Source organism: Acipenser ruthenus, chromosome 2 (genome assembly GCF_902713425.1).
Source record: "Acipenser ruthenus chromosome 2, fAciRut3.2 maternal haplotype, whole genome shotgun sequence".
In the NCBI taxonomy this organism is placed as follows: Eukaryota; Metazoa; Chordata; class Actinopteri; order Acipenseriformes; family Acipenseridae; genus Acipenser; species Acipenser ruthenus.
In genome coordinates this window covers 18,319,512-18,346,159 of record NC_081190.1, presented here as the reverse complement: position 1 = coordinate 18,346,159, position 26,648 = coordinate 18,319,512, and the positions used below count along the sequence as shown (strand labels likewise).

Below are 26,648 nucleotides of genomic sequence, written 5' to 3'. Positions count from 1 at the left end.
CACCTCACTTCAGAAGCTGGTGGATTTTTGCTAGAACAAACCTGCTAAATAATGACCTAAGCAGAAACAACACTAGAAAACACACATGCCAGGATATTTAAAAAGGTAAGAAATGAAATATTAGGAAAATATATATGGTATAAAATATCCCTTGTACAAGCATTTGTGTTTTAAAATGTAAGTGTACTTATAAAACGCCAGGAAGAGGGGAATCCTCGCACACGTGGCTTGAAAACATACTTTCCCATTCAGCAACTCCGCCTCCCCGTGTCTCAGGCGGCAGCAGCTGCAGCCTTAGTGGCATCTCACTTGTTTGAACCATTGAGCAAAGCTCTACAGAAACCCAGCATTATCATTTTTCACAAGCTTTCACAAGCTTTCACCTCATCCAACCCCCTCACCTGCATTTCTTTTTCTCACGTTTACAATGAGAGCTCGTCCTGCTGCTCAGAACAGACCGTATTTTAGTCCATTCAATATTTCCACGGTTTCTGGATTTGTTTTGCTCTTTGCTTTTTCCCTGGATGGTGTTTTGTCAAAGAACCTCGCTTGTGATTTCTCTTCCACTCCTGCTACCAGCTCAGTGCAGGAGCTGGCGCACCGATCTGGGGTGATTATTGAAGGCAAAGTGCAGGTAGAAGGACTGGAGAGCGATGTAAACCAGGAGGAAAGAGAAATTCTGCTCCGAGAAAGAGCTGAGGCGAAAGGAAAAGAAAGCCAGGGCGAAGAAATGGACGGGAACGAAAAAACGACGCAGGAGTTGCTTTCCAACAGGACATCTTTTCTAGAACCCTACCTGTTAAAGGTGAGGGTCCACCAGGTTTGGGCGGTAAAAGCGGGAGGTATCAAAAAGAACTCTATCATCTCCCTTATCGTAGATTTTGGATCACATTGTTTTACCCTCAAGAACGACACCAGGTATATTTTCTTTATGCAACCTACGAATGACACTTCAGTGTTTAAAGCCGCTTTTCAGCCTTTGGAGGCGGGAAGGAAAGCAAGAAAGGACGTCAGCAGGGTTCTCTGTCAAAGATGCAGTAAGTGCATAACTTTTTGAAAACACTTTTCAGATAAAGCGTTTAAATGTTGTTAGTTTGTATAGTACCTCTTGTCTCTGAAAGTTGTTATTGCTTTGTATCAAACATTAAGTACATTATAGTTTTAAGGTGTGTGTGCTTTGTGCTTAAGGTAGGCTATTAAGCAAACAGTGTTCACAAGTTTTATTTTCTAGTTTATCCCTTACATACAATGCCATTAAAATCGCAGGCTACTAATTATCTACAGTATATAATGTAGACGTAATAAGAACCTGCTCTTTTAAGAACGTTTTATTTCGTGACTGTTTCGTTGGAAACCAGGTATTTAAAGGTTCTTAATAACCTTGTTTTCCAAAGCAAGACACACGAATGAAAATATGAGACAGCGGTATTCCCGCGAATACGTGAACATTTCAAGGAACTGCCTAGCTCGTGTCTCTGTGTGTGTGTGTGTGTACGTGTACGTACCTTGACTGTATCAAAACAAATGGGTGCTATTAGGGATCTGGGGCACAGACGCTGCTCAAGAGAATTAGACAGACTGCTTTAAAAATCAATTGGTATCTTTGTCACATGGTGCTCCATCACTGTTAAAAAATAGTGTTTCCTGACGTTCCGGTGTTCCTTGATTTATGGTGAATATATTGCTGATGTTGACTACGTTATATTATGCTAGCATGTATGAAATCCAACTCTTTTTGCATATAGAATGATCTGCACTTTATAAATAGAGATTGTTGTTTGTTTTCTATTGGTAATTAACTAATGAGTATCACAGAGGTCCTTTATTGCTGACATATTTAGATAATTGCAGTGACATTCCATCAGATCATCATCATCATCATCATCATCATCATTATTATTATTATTATTATTATTATTATTATTATTATTATTATTATTATTATTATTATTATTATTAATAATACTGAAATCAGTATACCAAATCTCTGGTATTGTTTTAGGTAAAATGTGTATTTATAAACAAATATAGGCCTAATAATAATTTATTTTAATATTATGATTTTTTAATGGTGTGTAATATCAGGGGGTACCAGAGGATTTATATCAACTCAGTGTATTGATTTTTTTTTTTTTTAAATCCCACGATTTCCTTGCTGCAAATATCTTTCAAATGCATTCACATGATAACACCCCTAAAGCTTATCTTGAGTCGTATTGCAATCATTTCACTGGTAACGGGAGCTCTCCGCCAGCTGTGGTGCTGAATCCTGCAGTTTGACGGACAGGGAAAGCCCCTTTGCTGCTCTGCTAAGTGTACAGAACCAATAGAACTGGCGTCCTAGCGTCTCTTCTTGATATGGTAGCATCACATGATAACCTCCATATATCCAAAGCCACATGCTTGTTTGAATTACTATTCCAAAATGGAACAATACATTTTAGGTATACTGTATTTGTATGTGCAGTCTAATGTAACTCATGTAGTCTTTCATCTGTGTACTCTTTACTATTATGAAATACATTATTGTATCCGTTAGAATAACGTAATGTAAAGCACTGTGAAGGAAAGAAACATCATAAAATTGATGTGTAAATATGGAAATTCCATTACTTGAAGACAGTATTACAATGTGATAGAAATGCATATGTGACTGTAATAGTGATGGTTTAAACAACCTTGACATCATTTGTCATCGTCTAGTGTTTTTCTTAATTGAACAAATCCAGCTGTTTAATCAACCTTTTGTGGTGTATTCTAATCATTGGAAGCTGTGTGTTGTTTTTAATGGATTTACAAAACGTATGGCAAGTTCATTGAATCACTTGCCCAGCTCAGCATATCTACAAGCCTCAGGTACAGCAGTTAATAATGTCTGTTGACTTTTATGCTAATAGAAAGCTATAGAAGATTGTGGCATTATATTTGCAGCATGAGATTGTATGATGTAGTGACACTCTAGCCCAAGAGCAAATAATTGGGTTATGGTCCAAAATTACATTCATAATACCGAAACCTTCAATGGCGCCCCAATAAATGAAATATTTCCCCCCATAATTTTATACTACTAATAAAGCTTCCTTCTTTTTGTATTTAAGATGTGGGATTCTAAAGCCAGGAAAATGGCCCTTAGTGAAATTTATAAAAGGTTCATGGCATTCTGTCCTTCCCTGCGTTTCACTAAACCTCAAGCCCTCCCTCCAGAACGTTAGCCTCGGCTCCTTGGGGAGTTGGTGACAGCGCTACCACCAAACCTTAGACATCTGGCAACTCTAACTGGCCCTAGGCCAAATTAAGTCATACAAGCACATAATCAACTTTTTGCTATTGACTTTTCAAGAGTATTTTGCAGTTCAAAGCAGATTGCTAAACGGTTAGTTTCATAAGAAGGTGAAATGCAAAAGATACATGTAATCAGCGTGGCACAGCATTTCATTTTGGAGATCCTAACAGTGGTGGTGTTGTTGTATATCTATACTAATACGAAACAAATGAAACAACTTCTAAGTTGCTCAGCGGTTTATATTGTCCCATTTTGCAGTATTTATGTATTTAATTATATTGGGTAGAAGACCACTGTTTACATTTTAGCAGGCAAAAGATACAAACCAATAAACCAACCAATAACATGTTCTATGTACTTCATGTAATGTAGTTTGGTGTCTATATGAAATTACACACTAATGATTTCTTAGTGTGTAATTTTCGCGGAACATATAACACAAAATGTAAACCTTTATTTATACTTTGAATATTAGCTTAAATGAGTAACTCGTTTCTCGATGACCTTATACTGCAATCTGTCTCTATTCCACTCCAGCCTTCCTTGTAGTCTAGCCTATGGTATCTCTAATCCCATATACCAAGACCCTAGCATTACTTTGCTCCAATTATCACAAATGAGAATCACCAATTAATAACTGCTTTGAGTCTCCCACTCTGACACAATACCTATTACAGTATGTGGAATAGGATGCAAGTGTTTAAGGGTGTTATCAAATAAGTACAGTAGGTTCTATCAATATACTATTCCAGCCACTACACATACAATAGGATCATAAAAACCTGTGTCAGGCTGTTTGCTGATCCAAAAAGCATAGCCTTCATTTTGGTTGCATTCATTAAGAAGTTCACTGTTTGCAATCCATTTTGAAGTCTGTCACAATCAGATTGCAGTGTGTGTTCTATATCAAACACTACATGTAGAAAGGCTGTCAGACAGTCTGTCGTGAAACCTGGAGCACAAGCTGGTTCTGACTAACATGAGCATATGTATTAGGTGCCCTTCATCTTCCCTCTCCATCATTGTAATGAAATGTATTTGCTTACGATTGTAAGTCGCCCTGGATAAGGGCGTCTGCTAAGAAATAAATAATAATAATAATAATAATAATAATAATAATAATAATAATAATAATAATAATAATAATAATAATAATAATAATAATAATAATTGTAATGCTGTCCCCAAATATAGAACCCTTTTAAAGACTGGTTATTTCAGTGCTTTCTAATGGTAGCGAGTTCACACTAGGAAATTGCAGGGGAGAAACAGGCCAATCTGATATAGAAATGCATTTTATTGTGATAGATCCGTAATATGGTGGGAATTAGTTAGTGCATGTTTTTTCATTGTACATTTCAGGGATCTGAATGAGCGTTTTATTGATATGTTTTATATGTATCAACCGTACTATATTGAGTTTTGACTGTTTATTCTCAATATTAGCACGGTTGACATCACCTGCTTGATAAATCATACCTGAGGCACCAGATGGAATCCCATTCCACTGCAAAGCCAGTTTAAAACAGTGACATTTCAATCGATCAAGTACCTCAGCCACTTAACAGAATACCCTTAAAACACAAAACAAACCTAAACATGACAAACCACCTTCAATTCAGTTCAATTCTACTTATGCTTGGATTCCCTCAAACACAGACTTTCCTCTTACCTTCTTATAATGTTTGCAGTCCTGATTGGTGTTTTGTTTTGTTGTTTCAATGCTGACATTAAATTGCCCCCCCCCCCCTCCCCACCCCCATTCTGCAGTTTCCTCTAACATACACACTTACAGAGAGTCCAGGTGAATTTCAAGGGATTTTTAAAAGACAATATTTTAATCACATGCCAGAAAATATGAGATTAATTCATGTTTATATTTACAACATGTACTGTATTTCCATGAGTCACCTGAGGTTTGATGGTTACCACAGGTCTCCCACTGACATTTACAGGGATCCCACTGACAGTTAGCCTTGGGCTAAGTGAGATGTTTCCGGGCTCCTGCATGTGCAATAACTTTCTGTAAGCTGATGTGATCAAAATTATTGTGTAAAAGACAATTATTGACTCAAAAAAAGATGCAGGTACATACAATGTTCTGGTTACCCAACAGTGTTCTCCACCAGTGCACACCAGGGACCCTATCTTGAAGTAAGTGTAATGGCAAACTCTCTGAGATGAATATGTTTTTAAACTGGCAAGCAAGCAAGAAACCTACTCAGAACCATAACTGAACTGTTCCTTCCTGCAACTAAGGGGGTTGTTTTGAGATAATTGAATGTTCACTTCAAAACGGTCCCTCAGACGTTATCAGCTCAACAATGGTTTATGGTTCTTTTTTCACTAGCCAGTAGCAAGCACTTAATATTCTCAAAGTGTCTTTTTTCATGACAATAGAATTTCTAAACTAGTTCTTGTCGCTCGTTCGCTTTAATCCTGGGATCAGCCAAGCTGATCGTTCCATATCTTCTTAGCTGCAGTAATGTCTTTTTAGTGATGCCCTTACGAGAGCTGGACAGAGGACTGTATTTTAGATGAAGTTTTGTACTTTGACAAATAGAAAAGTTATTCATAAATAATATTATCAATGTGAGCCACCCTAATCGTCCACGCTCACGTTACTCTCACATGCTCACAGAGTCATGTGAGAGTAGCGTGATGTTTTTCTATTGGTTATCTTGTTTCTGAAGCACAACAAGGAGGCAGATTCTCAAAAGCATTACATTACTCAGTTAATGTGGTTATGGATTTATTTGGCCTTTTCTGTGAATCCCAGTGAAAATCGCATCTTTGCAAATGTAGTATTGAAAACCCTTAGTTAAGGGTTTTGAATTGTGAATCTAAATCGAATTAATTCAGTGTTGATTACATAGAGTAACTATCAGCTAAACTTTCACAAAATCCCTGTGTGTAAAAAAGAACCTTTTATTTAAAGAACGTTTGGCAGAACCCCATAGACTACATCATTTTCATAATTCATTCTAGAGAAATGAAAAAGCAACACTTCAGTTACCTATTTAAACAAATATGTAATCATTTTCAGTCTATCCAGTTTCAAATCTTTTTAAAGGTTTCTTCAATGTATTGGCTGTTATCAATATGGTCCAAACACTGAACCTTGTGGGAACCCCTGCCAGTACCCCTCTCTTACTTGCAAGTATTGTTATTTTTACAATCTGTCCATGCAGAACTTTAAATATATAAAACTGACATGATGGACCTCTTGTAGCATCTTTAAAAAAGGCAAGAGTTTAGGTAGGCTGTTTGAAATACTGTACCTTGGCATGGATAGCAGTATTTTGGTTCGTTGTTATAATGGGTTTGTAGCCTCCTATTTCATGTCCCAAAATAGCTGTGTTGTGTTTGCAGGCCACACTCTTCTATTAATGTTTTCCTTCCATCAACAGATGATTAAAAAAAGCATTAGACGTAACAGAAAAGGGTGCATGATTCCCTTACACTCTTTCAGATTCTGATACTGCAAGTGTTTTTGCATGATTCCCTTGGACTCTTTGATATTCTGATACTGCAGGTGTTTTTGCATGATTCCTTTAGACTCTTTGATATTCTGATACTGCAGGTGTTTTTGCATGATTCCCTTGCACTCTTGAGATTCTGATACTGCAGGTGTTTTTGCATGATTCCCTTGCACTCTTTGAGATTCTGATACTGCAGGTGTTTTTGCATGATTCCCTTGCACTCTTTGAGATTCTGATACTGCAGGTTATTTTGCATGATTCCCTTGCACTCTTGAGATTCTGATACTGCAGGTGTTTTTGCATGATTCCCTTGCACTCTTTGAGATTCTGATATGGCAGGTGTTTTTGCATGATTCCCTTGCACGCTTTGATATTCTGATACTGCAGGTGTTTTTGCATGATTCCCTTGCACTCTTGCGATTCTGATACTGCAGGTGTTTTTGCATGATTCCCTTGCACTCTTGAGATTCTGATACTGCAGGTGTTTTTGCATGATTCCCTTGCACTCTTTGAGATTCTGATACTGCAGGTTTTTTTGCATGATTCCCTTGCACTCTTGAGATACTGATACTGCAGGCGTTTTTGCATGATTCCCTTGCACTCTTTGAGATTCTGATATGGCAGGTGTTTTTGCATGATTCCCTTGCACTCTTTCAGATTCTGATATGGCAGGTGTTTTTAATTTCATAAGGAAATTGGTATTCCGTTCCAAAATTAACTTATCAAAGTGAAAAAAAGATGTGGATCAATACTGCCAATGATGTACTCTTGTCGCCAAGTTGACTTTCACAATTTCCTGTAAATATATATTGCTACCCTGTTGGTTCAGACGCTTCTAGCTGAACTGAGAGCTAGCTGCCTACTCCCACACATGCCCTTTCGGATCAGAGCTATCATGCAATCATAAATTGGTAACATTTAAATGTAAGCTCCCTGGGTCTACTAATAGATTTTAGATTGCATGGCAACCCTTTATATCTTACTTCAAAGAAACTAAAGTCACATTTCTGTCAAAACTCCTTTGACCACCGTGCTTTCCTGCTTTCCTTCTCTCTCTTTGTATTTTTTTTTTTAAATATTCATTTAGATTGTCAACCGGGAAAGGAAGATGCAACATCTAATTTACAACGTCACCCCAGACCAGTTGTGTCTGGACAAGTGTGTATTTAATTTGCTATGATCCTATTGATCTTACTACATACTGTAAATATTCTTAACAACTCAAAGAAAAGAGTTTAGAAATTACTGTTTTTACAGCTTGAATCCCCTTGAAGGTTAAAATCTTTGTTTTGAACATCACAGTTTTATTGTGTACTTGAATCTATTACTGTACTGATTCGTATACGAGTCTATTCCCTGTTTGTCTGCAAGGAAAGATACCATGCAATCAATTATCACATCAAACACAAGCATCTTATGTAGCAGCTTTGGGAATTCTATCCCAGATAACAATTTATCATCATATATTGAAATTGTGTGTCTCTCCATAGGGAGCAGAGTTGCAGCCATAATTGTTTATTGCAATATCTGGTATTCAACTCTCATAAATATTTTTCCGGCCCCTGTTTGGGTTTATTTGTAGGGGAAGTGGCATCAGTACAGTTGAATGCATTTTCACCAGCAATCTACATTAGGTGCTGTGGTTAATTACAAGGAAGATACTGAGGCTGATTAATGTTTTTACACTTTGTAAATTAAGACTTGGAAAAAAAAAAGTTTGTACTAAGATTAGAAAAAAAAAAGAATGTTTGAACTCATTTAAAGTTCAATTAAAGTTCTCTTTCAAGGTTAACTGGGTGATACATTACATGGCCGGTGCAGAATAAATGCAGTCAAGGTATATATTTTAAAGGATGGCTGGGTATTCCATACAAGACAGTAATTCAATTGAAGGGTTCAGATGACATCATCAACTGCTAGCCCTGGCATTGAATTACTGCCATGTGGTGTATTTTGTCAAGCTTTTCTTATGATTTGTACAACTTTCAGGTCTGTATTATTTTCATCTTTTTTTCTGACATCAGTGGCTATTAGCATGTAGTTATGCAGCAGGTGTATATTTCGTTCTGCTCATTTTCCTTAGGCATGTACTGAACAACCACACCGGAAAATATCACTGGCCTGAGGTTCTTGGAATCCAAACCAAAACATTGTGAGGGATCCAGAGATGTGTTTAGCCGGATTCCACTCAGTGATTGTGTTGTGTGATGGGCTGCCGTTATGGATTAGGGTAATTAATAAAAATAGCCAACCAGAACTTTGAATAGTATACAGTAGTATGGTCATCTGAGAATTTGCTATGATTGTTGTATTTTTTCATGTTGTATAAATATATATATATATATATACACACACACACACACACACACACACACACACACATTTAGTAGAGACAATATTCTCACATACGTGGTTTGACTTATACGTTTTAAATTGCTTTCATTTACAGAAATTTTGTTTAGCTCATTAAACATAACTTGAACCAAGAGATGTGCTAGAACTGTAGGTCAGTCTATTCCAACTAACATGCTGTAGGTGGGGCTTGAGTGGCAGTTTGGTAGAACCCCCCACCCCAAAAAAACCAAAAAACCACTGACTATCTTGCCTGACTGTGTAGTTTCAATGTGAGCTTCCAATGTGACCCTGGCAACTGATTAGGTTTCTGCACTTGGAAGCTTAGTTGAAACAGGCAGAATGGAAAGCCAGAAAAACAGCATTAGTTGGCCAATTCGTTCGTGGGGGTTCAGGGAACAGTCAGCGAGTCTGAGTAAAAGGGTACAGCTGAAATATTGTTTAGAGCCCCCTGATTTCTTTTTTCTGACAATGGCTTTGTATTGGCTGCTGTATAAGAAGTCAAGCAGATCTCCAGAGCGCTTCTCTTTTCAGTTTCTCTGAGCTGCTGTCTAAAGTGCTAAAGAAATCCACAGTATATAAAAGCATATGCACATACATATATAACAAGTAAGATCAAAAGAGCAATGCTTTTGGGCTTCAGAGCACTTGCTGCCCTCCAACACTGGGAGTCGGATTTGATTCCACAGATAAGTGGCATGCCCCTGTGCCCCTTTATTTAAAAAAAATAACGATTGCATGCTAACACATACTGGTTACATACACTTTCTTTTAGATAACAGGATAAGAATACACCATGTGGGATAGCGGGTTATGAGAGATTATCAGCCAATAGTTTGGTGAAGATACTGTTAGGTTTGGCAACAACAATTAGATTTTTTTTATAAATCACAAATATATGAACCACATGGTTTATTCACATGGCCCATTGTCACAAGTAAAACACAGTAAATCAAGCTGACATTTTTAAAGGTAAATTTATAAATATAAATATGAAAAACAAGTTTGAGTAAGATTGTAACTATTGGGTTGCCAGTTTTGCTAAATTGTGCTGTAGTTTTTTATCAATAGACGAATATCCCCTGGGGGCTAAAAAAAAAAAGTCTACAGGACGTGAAAGAATAGTGGAAAGCTAAACACACAGCTGGATTTTTTTCTAAATATATACCCCCGTTTACGACTGAAGAGCAACTTTCCAGCTGTATAGTCAATCAAACCTTTTCTCCTGGCAAACCTAAAGAACCAAAGTTTCAAGCTACTAAAACCTGGAGACGAGGCCCAGCCTGGCTTGTCTCTACCTGGCCTTGTTTAGTGCCTGACCAGTAGGGGTCGCTACAGTGCGATGAGGTGAACCAACCCCAGGTGATTTTCCTCTGTAGCCTGTAGCCCAATGTAGAGCTGCTTGGGTCCCCAGCCAAGACTGGAAACCTGGCACAACTGGGATTGTAACCAGCAAGCTCCTGATCGCTTTGATAGTCGAGCCACTCCTTCTCTACAAAGGAGCATTTGGAGTCAAGACAAAAAAATATATACTTTGAAAATACCAGTGCATAGAAATTAGCAAACAATTCGACTGCATTCCTCCACATACATGTTTTTAGTCACGTGAGTTTTAAAAAGAAGTCCTGCTGAATACAGATAACTAGGATTTCGGATATTACTGATACTGCCCATCAGGTTGTTTTTTCTCCTGAAACATTTCTCTCCAGTCAGTACAAGATTTGCCCATTCATGTTTTTTTTCCTAACAGAAAGAAACATGTGTTTGTGAATAAGCCCCCTTTTGCTCACCTCCTTGAATGAGTGTTAGAAGCAGCAGCATGATTCACAACAGCTCTGATTCCTCTTCTAATCCCTTAATACTCTCCCAGCTGCTTGGTCTACAGAGCTCACATCCTACATGCGCTGCAGAGCCGAGAGCATGCACTAAACAAACCTGCATATTGCAGGGTAAAGCAGGCCTGTTTTCATCAGGATTTACAAGGGCCCTCCATCCCTTTAACCTTTAATTGCACCTTAGAGCTTGATATGTCTGAGGAAATAAGTTGGACAGATCGCTTGAAATCTGGCTAATGAAAAATCTAGTTTTGTAATATCAAGGGAAGTGAATTAGGGAAGGGTTCTTATGCAGTAAAATATTGTTCAGAACAAATAAAATTACAATAAACACAGCATATGAGTGAAATAAGAGAATTTATGAATTAGGCAGCAAAAAAATATTTAGAAAATTACAAGTTTGTTATCTACGTGTTTAATTGTGAACAAAATGAATGGTAAAGCTAAGAACCCTAGTTTAATCCCTAACCACAGCAAACACTGAAACAGGGTCCATATAAGCTTGGACTACTATACATTAATGTACAAGTTAAAAATTCTGAAGTTTATCAGATTATACCCAAATGCAATCTGGAATGTCTATAGGAGTGTGTGACAGGGATGGCTGAGTGGTCTGACGTCAGGCAGAAGCAGGAACAAAAACTGACACCGGGGAAGTACTGCAGTTCAAAAAGGCTTGCGCCGCAGTTTTTATTAACAAACAAAAATAAATACTGTGCTCACCGAGCAAAATAAAAGAGTAAACAAACACAAATCTCGAACACAAAATCAACAATAAATAATAAATAAACCATACAGGTCAGGCTGGGCAGTCGCTGTCACTGTTCCTGTATGCTATAATTTAGTTTCGTTTTCACCCGATCGCTCTCGCTCTCTCCGCTCCTACAACACCCACCTCGAGCTAGAGAGCTGCAGGCTTTTTATAACAGGTGACCATCTCCCGATTAGCAACAAATTAAATCACCTAATTAATTCGGGAGATGGCCACCTTCTGCACGAGTTTTAATTATTCCTGGCAGAGGACGAGCACCAATCTCGCCTCTGCCAGAACACGTTTTAAAAATAAACAAAACACTCGGCTACGCCGTCCTAAATACATAAATAATCAAATGTACGGCGCTCGCCGTCATGTATGCAATAAATCATAATAAACAAAACACAAAACAATAATCTGCACAGGGGCGGAGGGGGAGACCCCGATCTAAAAATAAACAAAACAATGTACAGGGCTGCTGGCCCTGTTACAGAGTGTGTCAGGGCTGAGGCCCTGCACATGTAAACAATGTGATTTTTTGTTTGTTTGGGCTGTAAATAAATTTTGTTGAAAGCATACGTTTGCGCTAGATAAGGCAGGGCTGGGAGTTGGCATCCCTTTGTAAATTAGGAAAAGTGTGGAATGTGGGCAGACATTTGTTGATTAATTGATTGTTAATTTACCCTGGCCACATGTTTTAAAAGACAGTTCTTTGTTCTCTACAAGCCAGAGGTGAAGAGATGTGAATCTGTGGAGAGACCGTACGGTGGTGTGGTGTGGTGTGGTGTGCTGTGCTGTGTGTGGTGTCATGTGGTGTGGTGTGGAGTGGTGTGTGTACCCAGGGTGACTGAACCAACTACGTGACCACTGGGGGTCGTGAGCGCAACTGAGGATCACTGCGTGTATACTGGGATCCTTGGTTCTCATGTTCTCATGTTCTCTTGTTCTTCTCATGTTCTCATGTTCTCATTATTTTCATTACACTGTGTGTCTATGTTCTCCTGCACTAGGACTACAATTGCTGGTACCTTAGTGCCAGCCACCTAACACTGCAACTAAACTATTTGTAAATATCATAAATAAATCCTGCTCGCCTCGTGCCATGACAAACGCAACCACCTTCCTGATCTCCTGTCTCACAGCGGATACCCCTACCCCCTGTTATACCCCTTCTAAAAGGGGGCTAATAATGTATTGGTGAAAATGCACTGTTATGTGTTCACTGTGTAGAAATGCACATAAAGAACATGAGAAAAGTTACGAACAAGAGGGGGCCATTCAGCCTGTCAGTTATTGTTTGGTTCCTAATAGCTGATTGATCCCAGAACTTTGTGTAGTCGGTTCTCAAAGGATCCAGTGATCCCAATGACTGAACAGCAACAACATGACTTGGTAACCCATTAAATACACTCGCCACCAGTGATGTAAAGCATTGTCTCCTGTCTGTCTTTACTTAGTGTCTTCCAGTCTTTCGCTGTGCTAGAAATGGTAACTAGGGTTAACCTTTTGTGCTAGAAATGGTAACTAGGGTTAACCTTTTTACCCAATATTGTTTGTACTGTGTATTTATAGTATATCTCTTTTACTTATGTATTGTAGTACACTATGTTAATGGCTCTTGGAGCTCTTAACAACCTGTCTGTTAGTTTGTATTAACATCTGCCTACCTTGCAACTGTATTTTCCTTTACAATATTTGATTCTTATCATTTTTCTGATATAAACAGTGAAGAAAACACAAAGTAATGGACATCCTGGGTTTAAACTGCCACCAGTTAAAAACCCACCTATGAATCTAGTTATGTTTAAGTGTCCTTCTGCTGACAGAACATAAAATATTAATTACATCTTTTTCATAAACCTGTTTTCAGTGTCAAACAAAAAAAAAACCATAAAAATGCAAGATTTATGTTAAATGAGAAAGGTATATAATTTAGGATCTAGATGGCAGGACGCTCATTTTTTGTGAATTATTATTATTATTATTATTATTATTATTATTATTATTATTATTATTACAAATTGACTTAATAAAGTAGAGATACACTTTAAAAAGCCTAGTTTAATTTTTAATTTGTTACAAAATATGCCATCTCTATCAAATAATTCTTTGAAATTGAATCCAAGGGAAAGTTAAAAGCAACAGTCCCATTGACCAGTATATTTAATTATTATTATTTATTTATTAGCAGACACCCTTATCCAGGGCAACTTACAATTGTTACATGATATCACATTATTTTTTACAAATGATTATATTATTATTTTATTATTTTTTTTTTTTTACACATTATTTTTACATACAATGACCCATTTATATAGTTGGGTTTTTACTGGAGTAATCTAGGTAAAGGTACCTTGCTCATGGGTACAGCAGCAGTGTCCCCTAACTGGGATTGAACCCACAACCATCCGGTCAAGACTCCAAAGCCCTAACCACTACTCCACACTGCTGCCCTAATTTGATCCTACAGCACCTCTGCTTGTTCCTGCAAGATACCCATGTTGCGCCAAGCTGGTATTGTGGCTGTAATCCCTTTGTTCTTCCATAATGTGATTTTTTTCAAAATGTTTAATGCTTTACCTCTGGTGTTGTGCCCTAATACTGCCCAGGCTCTGACAGGAATAGGTATTTTAGTGAGGTTAGTGCCCTCCTCTGTGCTTGGACATGACACACCACAGTCATTCCATAAAGACTTTTTAAATCTCCTGTTCTATAGTAGATTACACTATAAATCCAATTTCAAACTATACTCAACATTTGTATCAGCCTTAAATTTTTATGGAACTGGCAATCATATTTTTTTGGCAACTGTTTTTGTGGATTATATTAAAATGTCTATGTTTCATATATATTCCATTATAACACTGAATCATTAAGGTCTAGCCTTAATGTTTTTTTTTTTAGTTCAAGTATAAAATATTACAAACAAGTATATAAGTGACATCCACCCCCCTTCATAATTCTGAAGTACTGTACATATCTAGATATCTGTTCAAACATAACTGTGGCGTATGGGCGCACACATAGAAAGACAGGGCCTTCCATATGCCCTAGCTTCTGATATTTGCAGTATGAGTTTTCTAGAAGTGTTTCATTTTGGAAGCCAGCTGTTGGTTAATAAAGGCTATTATTTTTCATACTGTGATACACACCGAAAACCTGAAGTATATTTCAACCTCTGCAACCACTGGCGATGCCAGCAAAGTAATCTCTTATTCTGCACTAATGCAAAGATCCTATTAAAAAACACATACAATACATGGAAATGTCAGACCTAGCAGTAAGTGACGCACAAGGCCGTGCTGATGTTTTATTGACATGAGCAGAACCCCCTCTTTACTGAATCACCTCCTTCTCTTTCACTTGTTAGCAAGTATTATTATCACACTCTGGGGCGCCTTGAAGCAAAACCAAGGGAAGCCTGCTTCACACTCCATCGCTACAGATTATTTGTTGGACACTCAATCAGTATTGGTTAGCTGACAGAAAAACTGCATATCCTAGAACAGCGATTTAATGCAAATTCATTTTACGTTATGTATTAACCTTTTAAATCTGCAGGATTACCTGTTTCTTAAGCGGTACTTAGAATAGTGTCTAATCTGATGAAATGCCATTGCAGCTATAGTTTGAATATTAAAATATACATTTTTATCTGATCTTTAAATTCCCATTTGCTAAAATGTTGTGCCTAATAATTTCCCAATGAATGACCTCTGGGTGCTGACAATTATTAGGTCAAAGTTTTCAACATCCTACAGTGTATTCAGACACCCTTGTGAACAAGATGCTGAATCTCCAAAGAAGCTTGGAGAGAAAACAGAAATCAATAAATACAAATATATGGAATTGCTGAGTGCACACTTACAGGGCTGACTGTCCAGGGGCTGGCTGGTCTGTGATATTCTGTTATTTTCAATTATTAAACATATTGAAAACTTGAACTTGAGATTAACACTTTGACTACACTGTAGGGCTGTGTGGAATACAGGATACTGGCTGGAGTCAATAATGTGGTACAACAATGATGCTGGTAGCTGAAGGACATGTAAAACATTTGTATGGCTAGTTATTCGTTTCCTAGTATTCCCTAACAGTACACCAGTAGTATCCACTATCGGCTGTTTTTTAGAATCAAAGTGCTATTAGAGGAAATCTAATAGCAGGTGGATGACATTTCACATTACGTACAGCGCAACACTCTTTACAGAGACAGCTGTCCTTGTCAATGTTGTGGCGATGGAGTAAGACTCAAATGAATTATTACACCAAATGGCTAAAGGTTAAACAATTGACTTGCAATAACTCACAAACAAGGCAGCTTTTGTGTGCGGGAGCTACTATTCAATCTAAACAAGTATGACATCTGCCACTGTAGGACTTTGAAGAAATAATACCCTTGAAATGAATTAATAAGAGGAATTTGAAATCAGATTAGTCTGCCTAATATAAGATTTGGAAACAGATGAGAAGACTGTGTAGTGCTGTTGACTTGTGTAGCTACCTCAGCATAAATTAAACAGCCCTAGAGATATAGGGTTCCTTATAGATAAGGGTTGACAGCACTGCAAAAACTGTAAAAGTAAAAAAAGAGACCACACAGGCCCTAGTTTCTGGCCTGGTCCTCGAAGGAATCCTAGTCTAACCGTCCTTGTAATTGTGGGGGGCCCTTGGTGTTAGAGCATGTTCTATGGGGGTGTTCAGGCTGGTCACCAGGCTAACAGCCAGTGAGAGCCAGTCAAATTGCACAGCCAAGTGGGAGGTAGGAAAAACAGAATGGAGCAGGTCACGAAGACGATCAACAAGAGCTCTTTTGGCTCTTGTATTTGGCTCTGTTATGTGACCTGCTCAGAAGATAGTGCAGTCTTGGCTTGAGCTCCGGTGCCTGTGAACATTAATAAAAGTACCCTCCGTGGGGGGGTTTGTACAGCAAGCCCTGGCCTCTGCCTCATGATTGTTTTACTGACTTTTCTTTCCTTTTCATTTTGTTTTTCTGCTCATGCAGGGCAAGGCCAGCTCCTGCACATGGCAGTACCTTTTACCCAATTTAAACCTCATGAAATAATTTTCTTCATTCTGGTAATCCTTTGGTGGTTCTAGTGTTTATACCAGAAAAGAAGGGAAACTATATTGGTGTAAAATGTATTATATATTGTTCAATGCTTTATCTTCCCCACCATTCAGAAGAAGCAAATTGCATTGTTCATTGTAATTTCTTCTTGAATCTGTTCTGTTTGGATTAACTGACTTTATTATCGACATGGTTTACCACAATTCTTATTGGATTAACCAGTCCAAGTCATGTAATCAGGAAAAACCGCTTATAAAAAAACACTTAAACTTAAACTCAAATAACCCCTTATAAAAGTTTACCATGGTATTTCTGCAGTTTTATCATGTGTTTCCCATGGTTGTACTATGCATTTATCATAGTTTACCCTTATTTCCCATGTTTATTAATAGGCTTTCCCACACCTCACTATTCTTTACTATGCTACTGCTTTTTCACTACGCTTTATTACACTTTGCTATGATGCTATTATGGTAAACTTATAGGGGATGGGACTGCATGTCAGTGCCAATACTACTGTGTCCATATGATGATGATCACTGTCTCACTTGCTGCAACAGAGAGCAGGTACCCTATTGACCGGTAATGGATTTCCCCTGATTGGGCCAATAAATAGTCTCTCTAATTATACTCTATTGCAAATGCTTTGAAAACTGACAGAAGGACATAAATGGCCTGCTGTGACACTAAATGATTCAACTGAGGGCAAAATGCTGAATCTCAAATCTTTGCTTTCATTTAAATAATTGCATTAATATCATTAACCACAAGGTCACTGGATTGATCCCAGCCTCCTCTGCTTTGAAAACATACCTGTCACTAGAGGCAGTCCAAATCTGCGGGAAATATGCAAAAAACTGTGGACATTTGAAGTAGATATCAGCAGAGTGTTCTGTGGACCGTCTCATGTGTTTAGCATTTGAAGTAGATATCAGCAGAGTGTTCTGTGGACCGTCTCATGTGTTTAGCATTTGAAGTAGATATCAGCAGAGTGTTCTGTGGACCGTCTCATGTGTTTAGCATTTGAAGTAGATATCAGCAGAGTGTTCTGTGGACCGTCTCATGTGTTTAGCATTTGAAGTAGATATCAGCAGAGTGTTCTGTGGACCGTCTCATGTGTTTAGCATTTGAAGTAGATATCAGCAGAGTGTTCTGTGGACCGTCTCATGTGTTTAGCATTTGAAGTAGATATCAGCAGAGTGTTCTGTGGACCGTCTCATGTGTTTAGCATTTGTATTATAATGGCTTACAAAAATCAAATCAAGTAAACATAATCATATCAAACAATTTATGGGTTGAGTACTTCCAATTTAATATAACAAACATTTTTGTCAGTAAAATCTTTAGGAACTGTCAAACAAAAACATGACATGACATGACATGACATGACATGACATCACACGAGACTTCTTATTGGGCCACATTTTCAAAGCCTTAAGAGTAAGTGGCGGGATTCAGAAACATATAGCCTTACACGTTCCTGCATGCTGCTACAACTGTTTAAATAACATACCTGAATTTTTTTGTTTTCATTGTTAAACATCCTGACAACTTTTTACACTTTATAACTTTAAAGTTAGTTTCAAAGCTTTTTTCAAAATGGTCGCTCTAGTGCACTGGGGTTTGAGGTCTGTCCTCTAAATTCACTGCAGGAAGAGCGATTAAAAAATAAATAAATAAAAACATGTGTGTTCTAGCTTTTCTGTTCCGTACCACATCATGGATTGTTATTGCTGTGTTACCGGTTTGACAATGTGGCCAATAATCCTTACACTATCCAGTGCACTAGAGCGGACATTTTCTCTGAATTGTAATGGTTATTACCTATTGTAAATCAATTGTCAAGCCAAGCGCCAACTTTTCAATTAGATTCTAAAAATAAGGCCAATTAGAGGTTACTACAGCTTTACAGTAACTGTTGTAAACACAGTATGATATACTTCTATGGTTAAGGGTGTAGGTATCTAGATCAGCATCTCCATAATATTTATATACTTTGAATCCAAAGTACTGGAATGTGATAAACTAACACTTCATTAATCTTTGGTTTACATTATGTAAATTAAGTTTGAGGAACAGAACCAACAGCTAGCTTTCAAAAGCAACCATTGTAATTAAAGTGATCTTCAGACTATGTCTTTAACTATACATTGATGGATAATTCAAGCATCCTAGCAACAATAAACCTATAGTTATTCTGTGAGAATCACACTTTTGTGCCTAATGCTTTCAAATACACAATATAAAATGGTGCAGCAGAAAATACAATATACAGAGTTTCCCCTGTAAGACTTATGCAGTGCTCAAGGTAGTGGAAGTACAGACATGTTTAACAGGATTACACTGTGGCCAGCTGATGCCCACACACTGTGTCTAATGAATAACGAGGTATTGACCTGCTGGTTAGTCATGTTAAACTATTAGGCATAAAAAGGCTTGCCTTTGTTGTAACCCATGGACTATGGATTTTCAAATCCATGCATTTAAGAGATTACTTGTATCACATACTTGTATGTGTTTAGGACAAGAATCAGACTGCTGTGTCAAAGTTAACCTCTTCAGCTTCTGCTGCAGCGTCGCTCATATTTATAGTGTTGTGTTGTTGCAGCAGGGAACCCCAACCTCAGTCTCAGGATAAAAGTTTAAAGCCTGTTTCAAGCTCACACATGGGAATGTTAAAACAGTACCATTCTACTCTAGATCAGGTGTGCCTTTAATAATGGTACATGCAGTATTTCTCATACATTATTTATTCCAAATACAATATGTAGAAATAGACAGCAATATTTGTTGCACTCCATTTACATTTGACAGCCATAATAAGATACTTGCGGAGAGCAGATAGTGAAAGGAATGCATTTCCTAATATTCTACAAACAATTGAGGACCATACAATGTCATCAACTGTAGATGACAAACTATAGAAATGTACATTTAATAATTCTACTGTATAAAACGGCCACATCTTTCTTCAAATGGCATTTAAGCATTTTCTTTATTTGCTTTGGCATTGTATGATTTTGTGATGTCTAGTCAGAGCTGTGATGAGACAATCAGCACTTGTTTTGTTGATTGAATGGGTTTGAACAGGTAAACCCATTCCCCATTGGGATCAGTGGCAGGAGTGTCTTGTGTCATTCTTGACCTCTAAACCTGGTCCCTGTATTTTTTTTTTTAAATACAGTAAATACCTACTGTTTTATTTAAAATATCCTCACCATATGTTATTAAAAATGCAAGTGAACCTAAATATACAATACTGTAGATTATGTACTTAAAGAAAATGATCAGTAAATACCGTTTAAGAAAAACATGACAGGACCAAGACAGTAGTAGTTTTCATTGTATACCTAATGTTTTCATGTGGAGCTAGACTTCACAGATTTGTTGGCTTAGATCAGAATAGGTCACAGTTCTGTATTTAAAATATCAGAGGTAGCTGTACATCCCACATTGTGCTTTAGTTGCTGCACTTGCAGAAGAACAAAACAATATTGTATCAGATAAGATGTGCTTGCAAGCATTCTACTTAATAGATACAGATCTGTAAACCCACGACAGCAGATCTAAGTGAGATTCTTTGATGTTTGCTGTTTGTTATGGGATTGAAAGGGGTTCTCTTCGGGAGACTAATGTACATGAAGCAGCAGGCAACACAAACTCATCACACTGGTTATTGTAAGATCTTTGGGTGACACGTATTTGCCATGGCACATCTGTTACCTACCTGTCTTCTTTGTTTGTGAAAAGAAGCAATCATGCCCTTTTTATCCTCCTGTAAGCACATGTAAATGGAGACAGTAAGCTGTAAAAGTCATTCGAATTGTGTGGAAGATGGTGAATTATACAACTTTATAGTACAGTTTTTATTAGCCACAAACAGAAATGGGATTATCCACTCTGATTTTATTCAGTATTTTCAATGTGACTTTTAAAGGTTTAGATACTGTAGTTAAATATACTGTAGTGTCTGGCCAAAAAAAGATGACCAGCTTTTCACAATTCATTTTACATGGCTGCTGGCTCTAGCAGTCATGACCCATTTGCTCCCAGAGCTGTAAATTTCCGGTGGTGGCTTTCTGCAAACATGCTATTCCAGGAACACCTTTTTGAAGTTAGTCAATGAAGCAACTGCATTGAGGGAAGGACCCATTAACATTGCCCTTGAAAATCCTTTGACAACTCTCACAGAGCTTATGTAGTTCTAGTTGATCACATGACACACTTGTAGCTCTTGGGAGTTATCGATCACGGAGACTGTCGACAAAATCAGAGCAGTGTGTGTGTGTGATTGTTTTCTTTATTCTAGGATATTCTCGGGTCACATGACACAGTGTGCTGAGTGTTTTTGGCTAAGGGAACAAACATAAGCATCTGGAATCATGAGCTATAGAACCAAAATGACACCAGAAACTTGGGTTTATTCCTTTGTTCAGAACTCGTACAATTCTAGCAGAGGTCTGTCAGAGGCTGGCTAAAGGAATGTGCAGAAAGACTGCAGATCTGGTGAGCAGCCATTACAACTGCCTTCCTATTTAACTGAGCATCTCTTCTGCTCTTCTAACCTAAATGTCAGTACAGGAGAGGCACTTTTCTGAGGGGCATGGAGGACAAAAATAAAGTAATATCACTGTGATAGATTTCAATTGGTTCATCTTATTACATGGTATACAATTGCAGATTTACTTCTTTATACCAATCCTCAAAAGAAGATTAGTGTTAACATTTCTGAAAACAAATTATCCTCCTCCCTACACACAGCAGATTACATTACATAAATCTTTTTTAAAAATCCGTAGCATTTTTATTGTCATCATTCGTTTCATATTTGAGTGGATTAAAATATAATCGTATTGTTTTAATGCTTATTGAGTGATTTTATTACTGCAGTCTAGCTGAACCTTTGGCTGAAAAATTATAATTTAGTGGCAGTGCAAGCTGCTTTATCGCAGTCATTTGCAACTGTATATGTCTAAGTCAAATTAATCACTGTCATCTCAAGCAAGCTCAAATTAAACTTTTGACAAGAATTGTGCATTGATCCACAGTAAGCATGTTCTTATGCAAGGTGCAGCTGCCCCAGGAATGTACTCTTCTACTTGATGTGCTGTGTGGAAGTCATTTGAAACGCTAAAATATGTTCTGTACAAGAAGCCCACACAAAGGCAAGGTTTATCTCATAGGCTAGGAAGCAAAGCAAAAGCATGTTTGTGGTTGTTTTGTTCATACTGTGCAGGGTTTCCATCTCTGAAGTATAAATAACTTGTATGAAAGAAGTAAAAAGTGTACAAAGACAGATTTGACATCTAACGACTTTTCACACTTCCAATAAACACAGAAATTAAATGCAAAAAAAAAAAAAAAACACCTCACCAAAAACTCACTTTACAACACTTTGTAACACTAGAACCCCTTTCAGACAGGGTTATTGTCTATGACTACTATAAATGACTGCTGTACAGTATATAGAGCTGAAAATTGTATTTTAAATCTTTTCACTTGGTCTGTACATGCTTCTTGATCACATAGGCAGTGTACAGATTATGTAGAATTGCAGAAGAGAGTGAAGATATAAGTAAAATAGCAGTATCACTTACAAAAATCTAGAAATGGAACATTTTCTGTTCGTTTGTCAAAATATAATAATTTAACAAATAATAGCAACAGCATTTTTATTTATTTCTAGCAGATGCCCTTATCCAGGGAGACTTACAATTGTTACACGATATCACATTATTTTTACATACAATTACATTATTTTTTAAACATAATTTTTACATACAATTACCCATTTATACAGTTCGGTTTTTACTGGAGCAATCTAAGTAAAGTACCTTGCTCAAGGGTACAGCAACAGTGTCCCCCTCCTGGGATTGAACCTACAACCCTCTGGTCAAGAGGCCAGAGCCCCTAACCACTACTCCACACTGTTGCCCTATTGATTTTATAAAGACAGCTTGATGATAATGTTGCCACAAAGCACTGTAAATAATAGTAATGACATGAGGTATACAGATACAGGTGTAGGCCTCACAGCTCTGTGAACTGAAAAATATTTATAATTCATTATGAACAGGCTGTTTAAACAAATAATCTTAAACACAATTTAAAAACCAACTTATTAATATAGTTTTAAAAAAATACTTTCATGTTAAACTGTGCTGTATCACTCACATCCCTTTTTAGCACTGCATCCATTCACAAAGTATAGGCTATATTAGGTCACTTGTAATACAATTTGCTTGATCAAATTACCTTTCGAGATTTAATTTATATGCAGATTTTGCTCCCTGTAGATAATGACAAATATTTATTGCATGGTGGTCTTTTCTGCCTTGTAAGGATAACAGGTTAGAGGTTAAATTCTAATGGGCAACTACCGGTAATCAGTATGTCAGCCAGAATACAAAACAGTATATTAGCTGAATGTATGTTTACCCATTAATTTATACAGCACTTCGATTGTTGGTTAAAGTAGAGACGTAAAGATTTCATCCCTGTTTAAATATCATACAAGAAAACAGGGTGTGTTGATGTCAATGGTTCATCGTAACATTTTTTATTTTCAAATTTGAGCATACAACGGCTAGAAATATAAGGAATGATTACAAAAAAAAATTTGAAAAACAAAGGGTTTATATGACTACTGTTCACTGTACAATGTGCTCTGAAGTACACATGTAGTTTTCTGTTTTTCACCACAGCTAAAATCACTGAACACAAGTCATGAAAGATAAGAATGTGCAAGTTCAAGGTTTATGTCTTTGGGAGTGAATTTATCTGTGATACAAACACATATGCATTTTTTTTAACTCATAAAGTAACTGTAGCTAACAAAATAGTTCCAGACATGGTCTCCACCATGAAGGTCTGTTTATTATATAGATCTCAAAGGTGCAGATTTAGAAACATGTGTCTGGTACTACACTAGGCTAAATAAATATCTGCTTCAGATCCGTGTGGCTAACAAACTGAACACATCTACAATGCTTCTATGCATAAACTGATCACTCTTTAAGCAAAATAATTGTAACAAATATACAGGATGCGGCTGGAATATATTCTGTTTAAATATTTCCTAATCCTATGAGTTGTTAATAAATCTCTTTCTGAAAACATGAGGTCAACAAAATATACGTAATTTTAATCTCTTTAGCCCTGATGTTTATCAATGAAATCCTAGTCAAACTAACCAAACAAATGCAAATACAAAGACGCAAATACAATGTACATGTCTTTGGAGTAAAAAATACATTGTGAATATGGAAGTACTAATGAACTATATATAGCTCAATACTTCATAAAAGATCTTTCCAGAATATTCTGTTAGATGCGTGGTAGACATTATGCCTGCCCATTTGAAAATATGCTTTACATTATTAAAACCTAAAAGATGTTGTGTATTGCAAGATTGCCCCCTACCCATCTTTATTTGGTTTTGAGTCTACAATTCTTTTATTGCCTACTTTCCAAAAGCTGTCCTGTACGGTTATTTGCAGTTTATCTTCGGTTTCCTTGAAATTACAAATGCAAATGTGAAGAAAAGAAAATCAAGTAGCCTATTTGCTTCCTCGTCTTCTAAGGAGCTGAACTGAATGCTGACTTTTGCCCTTCTCTTCTCTGCCAGAAACCATTGTTAGTTTATACTGAACTCGACAGATCTGACCACCCGGCTCATCCATAAATAATAAATTGCACATCCTACCATAGATTTTATCTCCACTATATGTAAAATCAATTATGCTTTGTGTCCACTTTATATACTGTTGCATTATTAATAGGGGACTTGTGCGAATATGATGACATGGGGATGACTGGCGGGGATCCAAGAACAAAGTATTTGACTTGGGTAAGTTGTGATAATGTGCAGTTCAGTGCTTAAGTACAGGGGTTCTCATGGACCAGGCTCTCAGGGGTCCCCACAGCCACAGGGAATCCCATGTTATTCAGGGGACATGGGAAAGAAAACCTATTCATACGGGAAATGAACCAAATGACCCTATTTTAAAGAAAGGCAAATGTTCAGAATGGAAATAATGTTAAATATATTAAACAAACTAGCCAAAGACTATACCACTCTGCAACTATGTTGTTTCTTGTTAATTTATATCCCTTTTTGATGCGGTTAAAGGCAAAATTGGTCATAATACAGGTATGTTAATTTAGTGCTCATGTCTCCTGTTCATAATGACACACAGTTATGAACAATTCTCAAAATGTGACATTCAGTTTGTAATTGATTTTGTAAACAATTTTCCTCCAACTGCAGTTTTAGGGTGGCTAAAGCAGTTTTTTGTCACAGGGACATGAAGAACACCCAAGCAAAACAGATCTTTAAAAAAGATCATCTTTTAATATTTATCACACCTCATAAAGCTAATCAACTTACCAAAGAATTAAGATGTTTAAAGATAGCCCTCAGATAAAAGAATGGGTAGAAAGTAGGAAATGTTACCTTAAAATGAGCACAATTACAAAAGTAGATCTACATAGGATTCACTATACATGGAGAAAAAAGGAATGTGGTAATAAGAGAGTTCATTTCTGCACATTTTCCCTATGGTAGTTCTTTCACCTTTTTTTGGTGATCACATTTTATTCCTTTCCAGTTGCTGCAGGATCGATCTAAATGAGTCAATCTCAATGGACCATGGAAGAATCCAGTAAGCACCCAGATGCTTATGAAGGGGTCGAGTTGGTTGTTTCGCGGTATCCTCATGAGTTAAATAACCACAGGACTCTAATGTTTGATGGAGTATTTTCTTTATATAACAAGCATCATTTATTGAAAAGGAAGCATTTTAAACCTGCCCAGGGCTGAACCCTGAGTCACGCTTACATCACAGCGCATCATTTTTATATGGACGCTAGTTGTGTCATTCCTCCACCAGTGTCTGGGGCACAGCGAATTCTCTCAGTACGGACTCCGACCCATACCATCGGAGTCCTAGTTCAATCTGCGCTGGTATCGCTCTGCTGCCAATAGAAACAAACGGGACAGATTTAAAATCGCTTTCAACTAGATCCAGTGTAAAGTGGAACTGGAAACCAGGCATTATAAACCCTTGTCATTTTTATAGAACAGATCGTTTCGAAACAGGTATTTAACCTTCTTAAATCCACATTCACACTGTATACGTTCATTCCATCTCACATCATTGTGGTGAAGTAGTTAAATTAGAAGCAACTGTGTGTGAAATGTCTTTCACACTTCTCTGAGAGAGAGCAATCACAGGCATATGAATGCGCCTCTATTTATGTATTCTATTACTGTCTGTTTTTTAGATTGCTATCCACATATCATTAATTTATATCACATTTGTCTGGTGCTGCAACAGCAGATGTGAAAAACCCAACAGATTAACAGGATGTTTATTTAAATATGCATGACATTTGGGCATAAATATCAGCTTTACAGCTGAGTATATCAGTGAAAGAAAAGTGGTTACCGGAGCTTTCCAAAATCTTCAACAATGCTAAAGTACATAGATGATTTCTATTCATTGCATTGGCATCTATAGATACTCAAATGTTGAAGATCTCTGGAAGAAAAAAGGTAGATATGGAACTTCAAATATCAATTAAAACTATTAAATCATTAATACTTTATTGAATATTTCTTACCTGTGAATAGCTGCAGAGCTGCACAGTAGCCTTTGGGCTAAATAATAGACTACTGTATATCATGTTAAAGACTGAAATTGTGAAACTGTGCTGATCTGAAGCATTCATTGTCTGTACTTTCTATACTGCTGCCTGACCTATCAGTACATTACCCAATCTGATTGTTACTTCACATGTTTGTAGGTTAGGATCTATTCACTGGCCCATACGAATGAGATCCGCACGTGTGCAGGATAATCTCTAA

The 26,648-nt window shown here is 37.2% G+C and overlaps 1 protein-coding gene across 3 annotated transcripts in view; it reads left to right on the top strand.

Annotated features, from left to right (window-relative positions):
• The first annotated feature begins 388 nt into the window (after positions 1-388).
• Positions 389-26,648, top strand: part of LOC117963644 (pro-neuregulin-1, membrane-bound isoform-like) — a 169,131-nt gene continuing 142,871 nt past the window's right edge. For all 3 annotated transcript variants that reach the window (XM_058990494.1, XM_058990491.1, XM_058990497.1), the window contains exon 1: positions 389-1,037. In XM_058990494.1, coding sequence (XP_058846477.1) covers positions 428-1,037 — 610 coding nt within the window. In that variant the 5' untranslated portion in view covers positions 389-427. The remainder of the gene's footprint in view (positions 1,038-26,648) is intronic.